This window comes from Watersipora subatra, chromosome 10 (assembly GCF_963576615.1).
Source record: "Watersipora subatra chromosome 10, tzWatSuba1.1, whole genome shotgun sequence".
Taxonomy (NCBI): domain Eukaryota; kingdom Metazoa; phylum Bryozoa; class Gymnolaemata; order Cheilostomatida; family Watersiporidae; genus Watersipora; species Watersipora subatra.
Genome location: NC_088717.1, coordinates 6,829,859 through 6,844,279, shown reverse-complemented (window position 1 = coordinate 6,844,279; position 14,421 = coordinate 6,829,859). Strand labels below are relative to the sequence as shown.

General features: G+C 35.3%; 1 protein-coding gene and 1 pseudogene across 1 annotated transcript in view; both read left to right on the top strand.

Moving 5' to 3' along the window:
• Positions 1 to 7,411, top strand: part of LOC137406710 (voltage-dependent calcium channel type A subunit alpha-1-like) — an 82,507-nt gene extending 75,096 nt beyond the window's left edge. The window contains 9 exon segments of the mRNA XM_068093326.1: positions 2,180 to 2,245; positions 2,504 to 2,601; positions 4,075 to 4,222; positions 5,424 to 5,551; positions 5,660 to 5,756; positions 5,937 to 6,042; positions 6,158 to 6,262; positions 6,797 to 6,909; positions 7,361 to 7,411. Of these exon segments, the coding sequence (XP_067949427.1) occupies positions 2,180 to 2,245; positions 2,504 to 2,601; positions 4,075 to 4,222; positions 5,424 to 5,551; positions 5,660 to 5,756; positions 5,937 to 6,042; positions 6,158 to 6,262; positions 6,797 to 6,909; positions 7,361 to 7,411 (912 nt within the window).
• Positions 7,412 to 9,119: 1,708 nt separating this feature from the next.
• On the top strand, positions 9,120 to 9,635 carry LOC137406709 (RNA-binding protein 25 pseudogene; annotated as a pseudogene).
• Positions 9,636 to 14,421: the final 4,786 nt, after the last annotated feature.

Sequence of the window (14,421 nt, the reverse complement as noted above, 5' to 3'; positions counted from 1 at the left end):
GCCTAGCGACAAGAAGGCATCATTAGATATTTATAGCGCATAGTGGGGTAAATAAGCATATCTGTGAATTGAGTATCTCTATTAGTGATAAACTGTACAAAGTACAATGTAACCGTGAGAGTATATAAAAATGTTTCTCTCACACTAGACCAGTATGAATCATTCGTACAGAGTAAATAGTTGCATGAAGCTAGCTCTGTCTTATAGGGTATACTGCTCGATAAATATAATGATGATAGCCTGGTTAATTGCATAAATCTTTTACTTAATAGAGAGATTTAATAGAGTGAAATGATTAGGTATGGAGTTAGTTAGCACAACCCCCCCCTCTCCCTGCATTATATATCTATTCACATCAAACAATCAGTTAGAACACAAGATTCTGTTCCAACTTTTGATAACTATCGCAGTCAGCATTAGAATTTCGATGTTCATTTCATACTCGTACCTTTTAGCGCATATCTATAGACTGGCCTGATGAAATGTCGAATTTAAGTTTTAAGACAGCTTTACACTAAGTTAATTTAAGGCAATTTGAGAACGTTAAGTTAGCTTAAGACAATTTAAGAACGTTAATTTAAGACAATTTAAGTTAATAAAGACTGAGTGTATTGGACTAAACAAAACTTGATTTCCTACAAGGTCTTCTCTGTGAGCTCAGTCTTTACAATGTTTTTGGCTAACTCTAATTCACACCGAAGTTGGACACATTCTCAGACCTTGCATCGTAACTCTATTCATGACTTGACTCTATGGTTCTTATCTTGTTGATTTCGTTGACTCAACTCAATTCCTTTGCAATGATTCTTCCTTTTTTTGTTTCGCAAGTATGCATTCACCTCACTTCAACAATTCTGCCACAGCCAGTCTTTCAAATCATTTTGTCAAAAAAATCTCACCGTTGTAATCAAAATTGTTGTTTGTTTAAAACTGCTTTATACTAACTAAGTCCCTCAAAGGAGCTGCATTAGTTGTCATTCTTTTGAGAAAAGTTCCAAGGCTCATGCATGGGATTGGTCTCTTTACATAAATGGCTTTTAACCTTGACTTATCCATTTTTGGTAAAACTTAGCAAAAGATGGTGAAAACTATTTCAGCATATTTATTAAAATAATTAATATTTTTAGTATTATAATATAGTATTATATAATAGTATTATGATACAGTATATATAATCATATTATAATATAGTAACTGTTGTATAATATTATTGTAATATAGTATTATATAACAGTAATATAATTGTAAATGAATAATAGATATTTCAAAAATTATTATGCCAAGTTATGGCAGAGTCCAGAACCTTCTGCAGTTTGATATTTCCAAATATCTACAAAGATGTGAAATATTAAATTATTTTCTTGTGAGCTCATACCTTAATCCAGCAAGCAAATTTACACTGAGGTGTAGGAAAGTTCCAATGGCGGCATTAGGGTGTCTAGTACCACCCTGTGCTGGAAAAATGTGGCATATATTAGAAGCAAACATTTTCATATATCTATACTGATAAATGAGAACTGTTAAACCACTAAAAACTCTACCTACTGCTTGTCGGTGATTACTATTTACATGAAATATTTTTATAGTAAGCAATCATGATTTTAAGATTTCTCATAGCATGCTTATCAGTATAGAACTGACTTATAGTGCCTTTACAACATAGGAGTTATCTTATCACTGCAGTTAGTGCCTTTACAGTTGGATAAACATTTATTTATATTAGCATCGCATTTTTTAACAATTGTAACATTTAGATAGACAATAACGCCTCAAAATAGACTATGTTAAGTATTTATTTGTTAAGAAGAAATAAGCTTATTTCTTTTTCATGTTGCATTGATGATTCACAACTCAATTCTTTCTCATGGTTCATTTCTACAAGCTGGACAACATATGTGTACTGGTTATTCACATGGACTAAGTCTAAAATCAGTCTAAAATCTGCTTTGGTTTCCGTAACGTGTTAAACATGGAAGCAGGTGAAAAATATCAGTTTTATTAAAAATCATACAAATTCATTAGATAAATTTTAAATTGAAACTCTTTGATTTTAAATGAAATCTATTGAGAAATTAGGCTTTTTCTGTTCAATATAACAAACCATTTGGCACATGATGAAGTGACTACTACATAGGAGTTATCTTATCATTGCAGTTACTGTGAGTTGTTTATGTTTTAGGCTCTGCCCTACGTCTGTCTGCTGATACTCATGCTATTCTTCATCTATGCAATCGTGGCCATGCAGGTGAGCCAGGCGTTACTTTCGGTTTGCCCTCTACTTCCTTGACAGTTTGTATCTAATTTGGGGCTCTTTAGTGACCCTTAACCTAATGGCTTTTCAAAATGACGAACTTTTTAGTAACACTAATAATTATTTCAGTGGATAATGAACTAAAATTATTTTGGGAGTTTTCACTTCTACCACAGTTTGGCTAAGTTTCTTGTATCAAATGATATTTGATTCGCATAATGAAGAAAATAATTATATATTTCATCTTTGTAGATTTTTGGAAATATAAAACTGCAGAAGGTTCCGGACTCCGCCATTAATCGGCATAATAATTTCCGAAATATCTTCTCATCTCTTATACTGCTCTTTAGGTATGTACGTTTGGCATCAAATATAGCGGGTAGTGTTTCTCGGTACAATATACCATTGTCTTAGCCTTTTTATCTTCCAAGAGTTTTATGTAAAATTAAAGGTAACATTTAACTACGCCCGAATTAATCTCTAGCATAAAACAGTTGAAGTTTTTCGAACTGTTTTATAAGTGAGTCTGAAAGGGCTGAAATGTATAAAAATTATCAATCAAACAACCAAGATCTAAAATACAAAAGTTATACAAATACATAAGCTACGTTATTTTACATTCTGTTGAGTGTTTATTAGACTGCATATCTCTATGCATTTCTGAGCCTACATTTTTGTTGCGTTTCCAAGATTAAATTATTGTCATTTATAACTAAATGTACTAATCAAATCAACTACAATAATTTTTTAATGTAATATATTAGATGTTACATATATAATGTTAGATCATATCCTGATCATTATTATTATCATATTATAGATCTAACTTATAAAGGTTTTAATAGTGGAAGCAGGTTCTGGAATGAATTAAATTTGTAGGTAGAGGGTTGAATGTAGGTAAATCTTTAACTGTATGTGTTAGTTGATATAACTTTTTATCATATGTATGCGCACACATCGAATATGTCTGCTTAGCTTAACAGAGGCTGTGCCTGTTTTGTAAGAGCCACTGTTGTACAAACAATGCCTCTGTTATCTATGTCCGATTCCAGTGGCAAGGAAACCTTGATAACTGGAGCACATGCCCAGGTTGATATCAAAGGTGTTGCTGTGTTTGTAGTACAAAGTATAGTTTGTTCTTAAGCTGGTGTTTCTCATACATAAAATGGTTTTTGAAGCTATAAATTGCATCAACATAAAGTCATTGCTTATTATTATTAATAGAGTTATTTATAGAGCTTGAAGGTTAGTGCTTGGTTCATACGAGGGCAAATCTCCAATGACACCTAGGATAAAGGCTTCTAACAAAATTTGTTCCGGCCAACGTAATGAATTTGTGAAGGTTTTTTTTTTGATCAAGCAGGGTTAGGTTTTATAAAATCATGACGTGAAAGGATCAATATGATTGGGTAGTTAACTCATTGATCTCTTCTTTATTGGTTATATGCTACTGTTCATTAGTTTGCAGGAAGATAATACTGTTCAGGCTCATGCAGGATATACCTATTTTGCATTAATAATGGCTGAATTGATTTGTCAACCGAAATGGCTAAAAAACCTTTAAAAATTTAGTAAGGCGTGACCACCCAAATGAAACTGTTTAGTTTTGCGTTGACTTTTTAGAGTTGTGCTCTCGTGTAAACAAAGCATGAAATTATTTCAAATGATGCCGATTTATAATTCTGCATCACTCTCTAAGTGGCGTAATTTACTTCTTAAGTAATATTTGGTAATATTTAATAATGTTATCGCAATTGGCTTTAAAAAAGTATAATGATATAGAGTAACATTCATGTATCATGTAATTTGATGTATGATAACAGGTGCTGCACGGGTGAAGCCTGGCAGCTGATCATGCTCGCCTGTCTCAGTCCTGCTCCATGTGATCCTGATGCTGATACCGAGAATGAATGTGGGTCAAGTGGTGCTTATGCCTACTTCACATCATTCGTCTTCCTTTCTTCGTTCCTTGTAAGTTAAATCAGCAAATATTATAAACTGTACTTACATTTCATGTTTCTTGTATCACTAAGGCTAAGCATTCGTTTGTTTGTTTGTTTGTTTGTTTGTTTGTTTGTCTGTTTGTTTGTCTGTTTGTTTTAAACACAAAAAGCAAGAAGATAATCACAATTGTTTTTATGAATTAATCTATGTAGTTTCTGATATATGTAATTTAGTTTTTATATCTTGATTTTTACATTGTCGATGCTGTTGTTGCTGCTGATTACACCTAGTAAAAATGATATAAATAGATTGTTGAATATTTGCTGCTGATTAAACTTAGTTGGAATGATATGAATAGATTGTTGAATATTTGCTGCTGATTACACTTAGTAGAAATGATATATAAAAATTGTGGGATATTTGCTGATGATTACATTTAGTAGAACTGATATAAATAGATTGTCAAGTGTTTGTTGCTGATTACACCTAGCATAATTGATATATAAAGATTGTGGATTATTTGCTGCTGATTCCACTTAGTAGAACTGATATAAATATATTGTCAAGTATTTGTTGCTGATTATAACTTGTAGAAAGGATATCTAAATAAATTTTTGAGTATTTGCTGCTGATTACACTTAGTGGATCTGATACGACTGGCTTGCTAACAGTGATAGGACTTGCCTGTTGAGGAACTGCTGCTGATCTTTTTTTTTACTATTTGATGCTCTAATTTATTTGTACAATTGTACAAATAAATTGTCAATTGTACTAGAAGTGTGTGGTATCATTATGATATGTAGTGCCACATTGCTGCTGATACTTCATGCATCCTACATACCTAGTTTGTGGCTCGCTACCATCTTGTGCCTATGCATCTTTTAAAATAACTTTTAAATACAACTTTCATTAACCCTGCTACATCACCAGTGGTTAACTTTTCTGTTTTTACATTGCCCACTTAGCTGATCTAGAAAAATGGTTATCTACCATTTGACAAAACTGCCACATTTAAATTTAACAACACCTTTGTCTATAAAACCACATTTGTCCGTAAAACGATTTTGGTCTGTAAAACCATCTATGTCTATAAAAATACCTTTGTCTATAACATCACCTTTGTCTATAAAAACCACTTTTGTCTGTAAAATAACCTATGTGTATAATATCGCATTTGTCTATGACATCGCATTCTGCTTCAGATAATCAGGTCAGCTTGCTGTTTCAGATGCTCAACCTGTTCGTCGCTGTCATTATGGATAACTTTGACTACCTGACAAGAGATGCCTCTATCCTTGGACCTCACCATTTGGATGAGTTTATTAGGGCGTGGTCTGAGTATGATCCGGCAGCAACGTAAGATATATGCTTTACATACTCTCTTGTAGACATTGAGCTGCGCTTTTAAGATCTGTTTTGCCATTAATCTGTTAATGTATTAACCTGGCCAGATGTATGCCGCAGGTCACGGATCCATTACACAGACATGTATGAGATGCTGAGGAACATGGAACCACCTGTTGGATTTGGAAAGAACTGTCCGTATCGCTTAGCCTACAGAGTCAGTTTTTAGCCTTAGTTCTTCTCAGTATATTCTTATTATCACTATGACTATAGTGCTATCCTTACACAAGCAACGACAACTGGCAAAATATCGACAACTGTCTACTGTCAACATAGCTGAGAGTCGTCTTCTTCTGTCTAGCCCTTGCTCACCCAACAGCCTTTCTGTGTATTGTAGAAGTTGATTCGAATGAACATTCCCATCAGCAAGAACATGTCTGTGCATTTCAAGACAACCCTCTTCGCTCTCATCAGAGAGACGCTGCAGATACAGACTGGCCCAGGTGAGCAGCGGAGCCTTACCCTTTCTCCTTCCCACCACCCACAAATCTCTTTGATACTGTAGTCATTATGTCTCATTCATGTTTGAGTTGGGTCAAGAGCTAAGAATTGTTGCAGTGGACGCGATGAATGCGTGTGATGAGGGTCTAAAGAGAACCATACAGAACCTCTGGCCGGTACAGACCAAGAAGAATATCGACCTCTATGTTCCACCGAGTGAAGGTCAGATTCCATCAATAATTCCTTGTCGTCCACTCATCTCTAAATCAGATTTATTTTGAAATTTATAAGCTAATTTGAAAAATGATTTTAATGAACTTTGAAATGCGGAGTAATAAATTAATTATTATCGTCTATAAGCTAGCAGTAAGAGTTATGCCTGCATAGAAACCTCGAACTAATCCAATCAGACCAGCAAGTAATGTGACATATCATACCTGAAGGTTTTATTTATTGCACGCTTCTATGACAGTTGATACGTGGCCGTAATCTGTCACACTAGATGTCGCAAGCGTATATTGTAAATGCGCAGTCAGTCTAAAGGATTAGTAAAAAAACATAAAATTGCTGATATGAATTTTCTCAGCTACTCGCTAGTGATCAGTCGAAACATGGGTACACCAAAAGGCATGCGAGACCAGTTTGTTCCAGAAATGTACTTTCATAACTTTCTATTCAAACTTGAAGATTCACAGAATGGTGGGAGGTCATTATATTGCCTTCTGTTGAAATTGACTTGAAACCCTATTGTTGCAGTTCTCACTTACAAGAGCCTCACGACTGGCAAACTCTACGCAGGCAAAATCATCTTAGAAAACTGGCGAGCGTACAAAGAGTGTATTATTCGTGGAGAGTCTGGGCCCAAGCCGGTCAGTTCCGTAGAGATATCTAGAGGAAACAACTTTTAGTTGCAAAATATTTATTTTTATAAAGTGCTTCTTATGTATATCTAGGGTTGCAGCTGTGCTCAGTTTTGTCGGTAGTTATTTACATTCGTGTAGACTTATTGTTATAACAGACGAGTCTGACTGTGTAACCTGCGTCTTACAGAAAATTTCAACGCTTGAACCACAGTCTACAAGGATATACAGTACTCTGACGATTTCAGATTTCTAACAAAGTTCCACCATTATTTTTTCAGTTCTTCGCTAGTTTAAAAAACTTGTTATAAATTGAAGTAAAAAACTTTGGTAAAACTGATAGCTTCAGCTAACATGAATTCAATTTTAGTGCAGGTGTGCTTGAATAGCATGCTGGTTGACTTTCTTTAGTAATGTGGCAGGTTACTGTATTTGCCTCATTTAATATTGTATTTTGCAGCGGCTGTTGAACATGTTTAACTTTGATGGCTTGGAAAGTTCTGGAGGGTAAGTTGTACAAGTTATAATATTTTGTAGTCGGAATTTAATTGTATTATATTTTAATGCAGTATCCTATATATATTTATTTATATAATTAGTATTACTAAAGTTCTAACTAAAGAGAACTCAACACTTGAAGAACACAATTGCGGAAACAAATTTGTAGTGATTTCTAGCTAAGTATTTTTTCTTCTTACCATATTATTATATTTATATAAATAAATTTAATAATATGTAAATCACCACATACTATACCATATATATATATATAATAATATATATTACTATTTATTAATGTATATGTATTTATATATACATGTATATATAAATTAGTAGAGAATTAGATAGTGTACTTATCTTTGTCAGCTGCTGTCAATTTCTTGCTTATGCAATCATCAGGGTGTAGAACTCAAGAGTTGAGATCTACAGCCTGATGATTGAGTGAGCAAGAAACCAACAGTAGCTGACAAAGATAAGTACACTATCTAATTCACTATTAATTTATACATATATACATATAGTTTATTTATGGTATTAGCTTCCACAACATTGAATAATACCACTTATTGTTGCATACTATATTTTATATATTCATAGTCATGCATTTCTTCCGTAATCACAGAAATATCACGCAGAGTTTAATACTGAAAACTTTGATGTACAATGTAACTTTATTTGTTCCTGCAGTAATGCTTTGACTATGATTTTGGTATTTAACACTTGATATGATGGTAAAAAGTATTTACAGCTGGTCAAATTATATATGTCTAAAGAGGTGTTTAACCCGTATCATATTTAATGAGACATTTTATCAGCAATAACTTCTCAAAAGATTTTCATGACAAAAACTGTTAAAGACAAGCTGTAGCATTCAACTAAATGAATTAAAGATATATATTGCTGCAACATATTTATAATGCTGACTCCATGACATAAATCTGACTTGTTACCTTAAAATTGTATCTTCATTCAGTTTGCCGTACTTCTGCAATGATAATGATCATGGGTAATATTATTGCTGTCTATGCATTGCCATGTCTGTGCATTTGTTCAGCTGTCCAATATTTAGTTAATTTTGGAGTATTGTGCCCTCAATAAACACAACTCCTAAGTAAGCATTGTACGTTCAAGTCGTTTTTTGCTTGTGTGCTTTGGTTACGTTGAGCGCAAAACAATGACAAGCAGACTGGCATTGATGCATGACTTGTTTACAGCCTTAACATGGATATCATGTGTATAAGCATTAGCATGCTAAGCATATCAGCATTAGCATGGATGCATGTTTCGGTTTTGTCAGGTTAATCCTAGTTCATCTTTATAAGCTATATAGCTATAGAGAAGCTATATAGCTATAGGGAAATTTCACGGCATGCTTGACGAGTACACTTCAGTATTTTCAGTTCTATGAGAAACTTTGAAACAGACCCTTCAACGTTGAATAAGCTAAATAGTCTAGGAAATCTACTGTCAACAATGAAATCTTCTTGAATACTTGTCTAAAATGACTTCTCTAAACTACTGCAGATATTTGATCTAGTTATGTAAATTAGTTTTACTTCAGAACACGGTATAACTATAAGCGTTCTAAATGTTATGAAGGAAAAAATTGGCTAAAAATAGAGGTAATTATCATAGAGCATGCAGATACGAATGAACATGTGTTTAGCAAATGTAGAACAAACCAGTATTGAAAGAGTGCATAATTCCAAAATGGTACTATGGTGGCTTCTATAATGATCCATGCTGAAAAAGAGGAGAGTGAGAAAGAAAGGAGGGAGAGGAAGGGAAAAGAGAGGGAGAAAAAGCAGAGAAAAAAAACAGAGATGAAGAGAGAAGCAGAGGGGGAGAGAAGCAGAGAGAGAGGTAGACAAAAAAGAAAAGAGGAAACAATGAAGGACAGTGGGGAAAAAATAGAGAGAAGGGAGATGGAAATTGAAAGGAAAAACAGAAAAAGAGGAAAAACCAAAAAGAGAAAAGGAAGTAGTGGAAACCGGACAGAGAGAGAGAGAGAGAGAGAGAGAGAGAGAGAGAGAGAGAGAGAGAGAGAGAGAGAGAGGGAGAGGGGGAGAGAGAGGGAGAGGGAGAGGGGGAGAGAGAGGGAGAGAGAGAGTAAGGGAGGGAAAGAGAGGGAGAGGAAGGAAAAGCAGGAGGGAGGAAACGCAGGTGAGAAGAAAAGAAGGAAAGGCAGACAAAAGAAGAGAGGCAGAGAGGGAGCTAAGGAGAGAGAAACTTAGTGTGAGAGAGGAACAGTGGGTGGGAGTGAGGAGTGGGTTTGGTAAAGTCGTGTCTCTCCAGTTACGTCACTGATTAATCTGACGATAAAACTTCTTAGTTTTTGCATGCATATTTGTGTGAGATTTTGTGTACAGCAAGCGCTGATGTGATACAAACCTGACAGAATTGCAACCAGACCTACAAAACAGTAATGGCTCTTTTTGTAGGCAGTCTCATTATACAGTGTGTCTATACAGGTATTATACAGTATGTCAATACGGGAATTATACAGTATGTCAATACGAGGATTATACAGTATGTCAATACGGGGATTATACAGTATGTCAATACAGGGATTATACAGTATATCAATATGAGGATTATACAGTATGTCAATACGGGGATTATACAATATGTCAATATGAGGATTATACAGTATGTCAATACGGAGATTATACAGTATGTCAATACAGGGATTATACAGTATGTCAATATGAGGATTATACAGTATGTCAATACGGGGATTATACAGTATGTCAATACAGGGATTATACAGTATGTCAACACGAGGATTATACAGTATATCAATACAGGGATTATACAGTATGTCAATATGAGGATTATACAGTATGTCAATATGAGGATTATACAGTATGTCAATACGGGAATTATACAGTATGTCAATACGGGGATTATACAGTATGTCAATACGGGGATTATGCAAAATGTCAATATGGGGATTATACAGTATGTCAATACGGGGATTATGCAAAATGTCAATACAGGGATTATACAGTATGTCAATATGTACTAGGTCATTTGGTCTGTAGGCAATCAATCACAACGTCAGAACATTTACAGTAGTTTATACCTTGGTTGAGCCACTCAAAGATGCGTGATAACCAAGTCTGTAAGATCCATTGACCTGGATAACTGTTTAGGTCACATGAAGCTGGAAGTAGCATATAGAGAATAACTCCAAGTTTATAGATTTAATAGATGCTTATTCTGTACTCCATTCAATAACAAAAAATTCTTTCGATATATCTCATACTTACCTTTTTAGGAATCCTCAAATACCCTTAATCTTTGCTAAACCTCCGCAATGACCTCCGACCTTTTCACCAGTTTTTGCACAACAGTTAGCACGCACTCATCAGAACATGCCGTTTCTATTTGCTCCTAGTCTGTGCATTTTCTGCAGCATTATGCACATATTTGCTAGGGGTGAAAAACTCTGGAAAAAAGGCTGGAACTTGTTGCGCCGCCATTCCAAAGCTTCGAAATCATCTGTAAAAGACCCCCCTGAGGTATATAATGTTTGCGTACCAAAATATGGCAAATATTTTCTGTCAGTGCAAGTGTGAACTTCTGTGTGGTATCTTCGTTAAGAGCTATTGTACATTGTATTTGTGTATTTGCAGTATGCCTATGCATTTCCCCATGTCTATGAACATTACCTCTATCCTGATTGGGTAGAGTTTCGACATAGGCAGGCTTACGTAAGAATAGCATGTACATTTTGCATGTTTATTTAACCAAGCGGCGTCAGATGCATGATAAGTGTAGAACCAATGAAAACATGTATGACAAATCGTCAGCCAATCACACGCTTACTAATGTTAACTTTTACTAAATAACGGATCTTAACATTGCCAACACCTAACTCATGTTGGATTCTATTTGATGATACGATGCATACAAACTGCTTTGCATAGCTTTTCCAGTTTAACCATTTTGATCATATAATCGAGACACTCTTTGTTGTGCATTTATGCTATTCTAATTTCGGCTGTTATCCTCTGCCAAGAGCTATTGTCATATGCGTTATGCATGTGTAACTATGTTGTAACTGCACATATTGTGGTTTTGTCTCCGGTGGTATTAGACAACTGAGGGAGCGGAAACAAGTAAATTTGAGGCGTTAGTAAACCTTGCTAAGAAAGTTCAAGAAAAAGAGGAAAAAAGAGGACCGTCATCTAGCAGTCATCTTGAGATTGCTGAAACTGAGGCTATGGCAAGCAGGCGACACAAAGCGTTGTCTACTATTAGAGAGGAAGGGGCTGCTACGCCAACTCCTGTATGTGATATGATTGGGTGCTTTCGGTTGGCCTCATTTTCTCCACACGGGTGGTCTCACTTTAGATATACTTGCTTACCTTGAGTGTCCTTGCCTTTGCTATTTGCTTGTAGACTAAGGTTCTCGCTCAAAGCTTAACTCTTCAGTTCATGCCAACAGCCCGTAGCTTAAATCATTGTTTTATTGCATCTCTTACCACTTCAAGGATGGTAGCGCCCTGGGTCTAATATCAAACTCTAGCGTGTTGCTTTAAGAATCATGCTGCCACATTTCATAACTAGCCATTTCCTGTTCAAGCTTACATCTATGACAGAAGCTCTATGATTGGTTTCTGTAGGTTAGCCTTTGGTTCAAGGAAAGTTAGCTGCATTAGCTGGGTTTATATTAGTTCTCAAGCAGTGGGAAAGCATCAGTGTTGCTTGTCGCTGTGGCAATAAATGGCTTGCTGCATTTGTTTATGACGTCATTTTAATGCAGTGTCTTTTAGTGTGTCAGTAAAAGAGAGTTTTTGTCTAGGAGAAGAAATAGTCGATATATTTATTCAGTCAGAAATTCATTAATACTTGCAACTGTTGATTGGCAATAAAGGATATCAACCCAAGCCTTCCCATTTACCGTAAAACCTCTAATTGAACGCCGCCTCTATTTGAACGCCGCCTCCAATTGACCGCCACCCTGAGAGAAGGGTTGAAAAATAAAGCACCATGGCGTTCAATTAGATGTTTTACAGTATATAGCCATGCCTAAAGTATATAGTTGTTTTATAAAGTGTCATTATGTACCATATATACATATTGTTAGCTGCTTTGGTTGGTCTAATAGATGTCAGCAGTGTCAGCATGTCTCCAGCTGTTGTACACTCATTTAGTTCACACTTCCATCACATCTTTCATAGAAGTGTTCTGTTCGTACAACTTGTATCAACCATCAGCCTGTGCTCTCTGCTTCTGTTATCTGTTCTTTCTTTGTGTTTGGCTTTCAGTACATCAGGTTAATTCTTGAGTTAGTAACAGTAGCAAACATTATTAAGAAGAATAACCTTTGCAAGATTCTCGTCTGCGTATAGTCCTTGGTTATGACATACTTATTAAAAAGTTTTGCTGGTTTCAAATGCTTCTTTTAAATATTTTTTTCAAGTATTTAAAATAATATTCAAGACTGTTGACTCAGCATGTCTAAGCATCACGTGATCTTGTATGTTTTATTTGAACCAGATAATATTTTAAAAGCATAATATAACAAAACACTGAGATATTTTAATATATCATTGATATCTTTGTATCATTGTTAAAAATTTTTGCACTAAAATAATGAAAAGTTATGGATTACCATTAGTTGATCATTGTATTGTCTTTTTCCGCTAAAGTTTAGAAGAAAATTGAAGAGAACGAAAATGTGAATGCAGTTTGTAGCTTTGAGCTCAAGCTATTTTAATATACGTGAATAAAAAGTAGCCTCTTTGATGTGACAGATACACGATGAGCAATTTTTAATTTCACATTTGGGAGTCGTAAAGACGAATGCGTTGTAAATGTTGTGCAGGGGCAAATAGGGCTGGGAGGAGAAGAGCAGTGGGAGATGTCTCCAACTCACAGATATGAGAAAGACTTTAGCCAGATGTCACAAGCATACACGAGTGTGCATGTACCAGAGGGTGCCAACGAGGATGACTGTTGGGATCCGTTTGCCTATGATAAGGAAGGCAATAGGATAACTCCGGAGAGGCAACAACTCCTCTATCAGCGGTACCAAGAAAGGCGTCATCCCGATGATCATATTAAACAGTACGTTTACACTGATTACAGACAGCAGGTTGTGACAAGTAGATCTGCATAAATTACTACTACTTACTTAGTTCTGCCATAGGTATTAGGACTAACTTTTTAATACTGACAAAGGTGCTCGATCAACCTTATTTTCATCGCTGTAGATATTATGTCTACCCTTTACCTGCTGCGTAGGCATTGGGTTTACTTTTATAAACTAAAGTGTTTGTCATCCAACAAAATTATTACCACTTGAGACTTCTGTACAAATACCTACACTGTCAGCCTTCACTTACCTCTTTCCAGGTCTCCTCCAAGCAGTTCTTACAATTTTCAACGAGGACAAAGTTGGGGTGCTGCCAGAGCACTTCTGGAGAAAGAGCGTCTGCATGATCTTCAAGAGGAGAAGCAGCATAGAGTACATCATACGCACGAAGATAGAAAAACTGGAGGTATAGCCGACTCTCTTATAAGGGGTGGTGTTGCCGATGCCCTGCTTGGAATGACTACTATGGCAGTGTCACCATACGTAAGTGTTTTTTCACTATTTGTTGCTTTAAAATCATAAATTTTTAGAAGGAGTTAACTATGTTAACTCCCTAGTTAAAGACATCCAAATTTTTAATAAGTGTACATATTACTTGATAAAAAGTTTCGCTATGTTTTATTATTAATCGCGGTACAATGTGTAGCTAGCGACTTGTTCCTTTGCTTAAATGTTTGCTAGATAGCTTATGACCTCGTTATAACGTCGGCTTATCTATTGGCCATTACAATAGCATTCTTCACTATTTTAGTTCATGAAACTAGTTGAGGCAGCGCTGTTCATCTTCTTATATTATTGTAGCTATTGCATTGTTTATTAATTAGCTTGTAGTTTGTATAATCTTTTTAATATAACCTGCCAGGACAACAGTCAATGTAACTCATTTGCTAATCCAGTCTGAAAGCTTTTAGCCT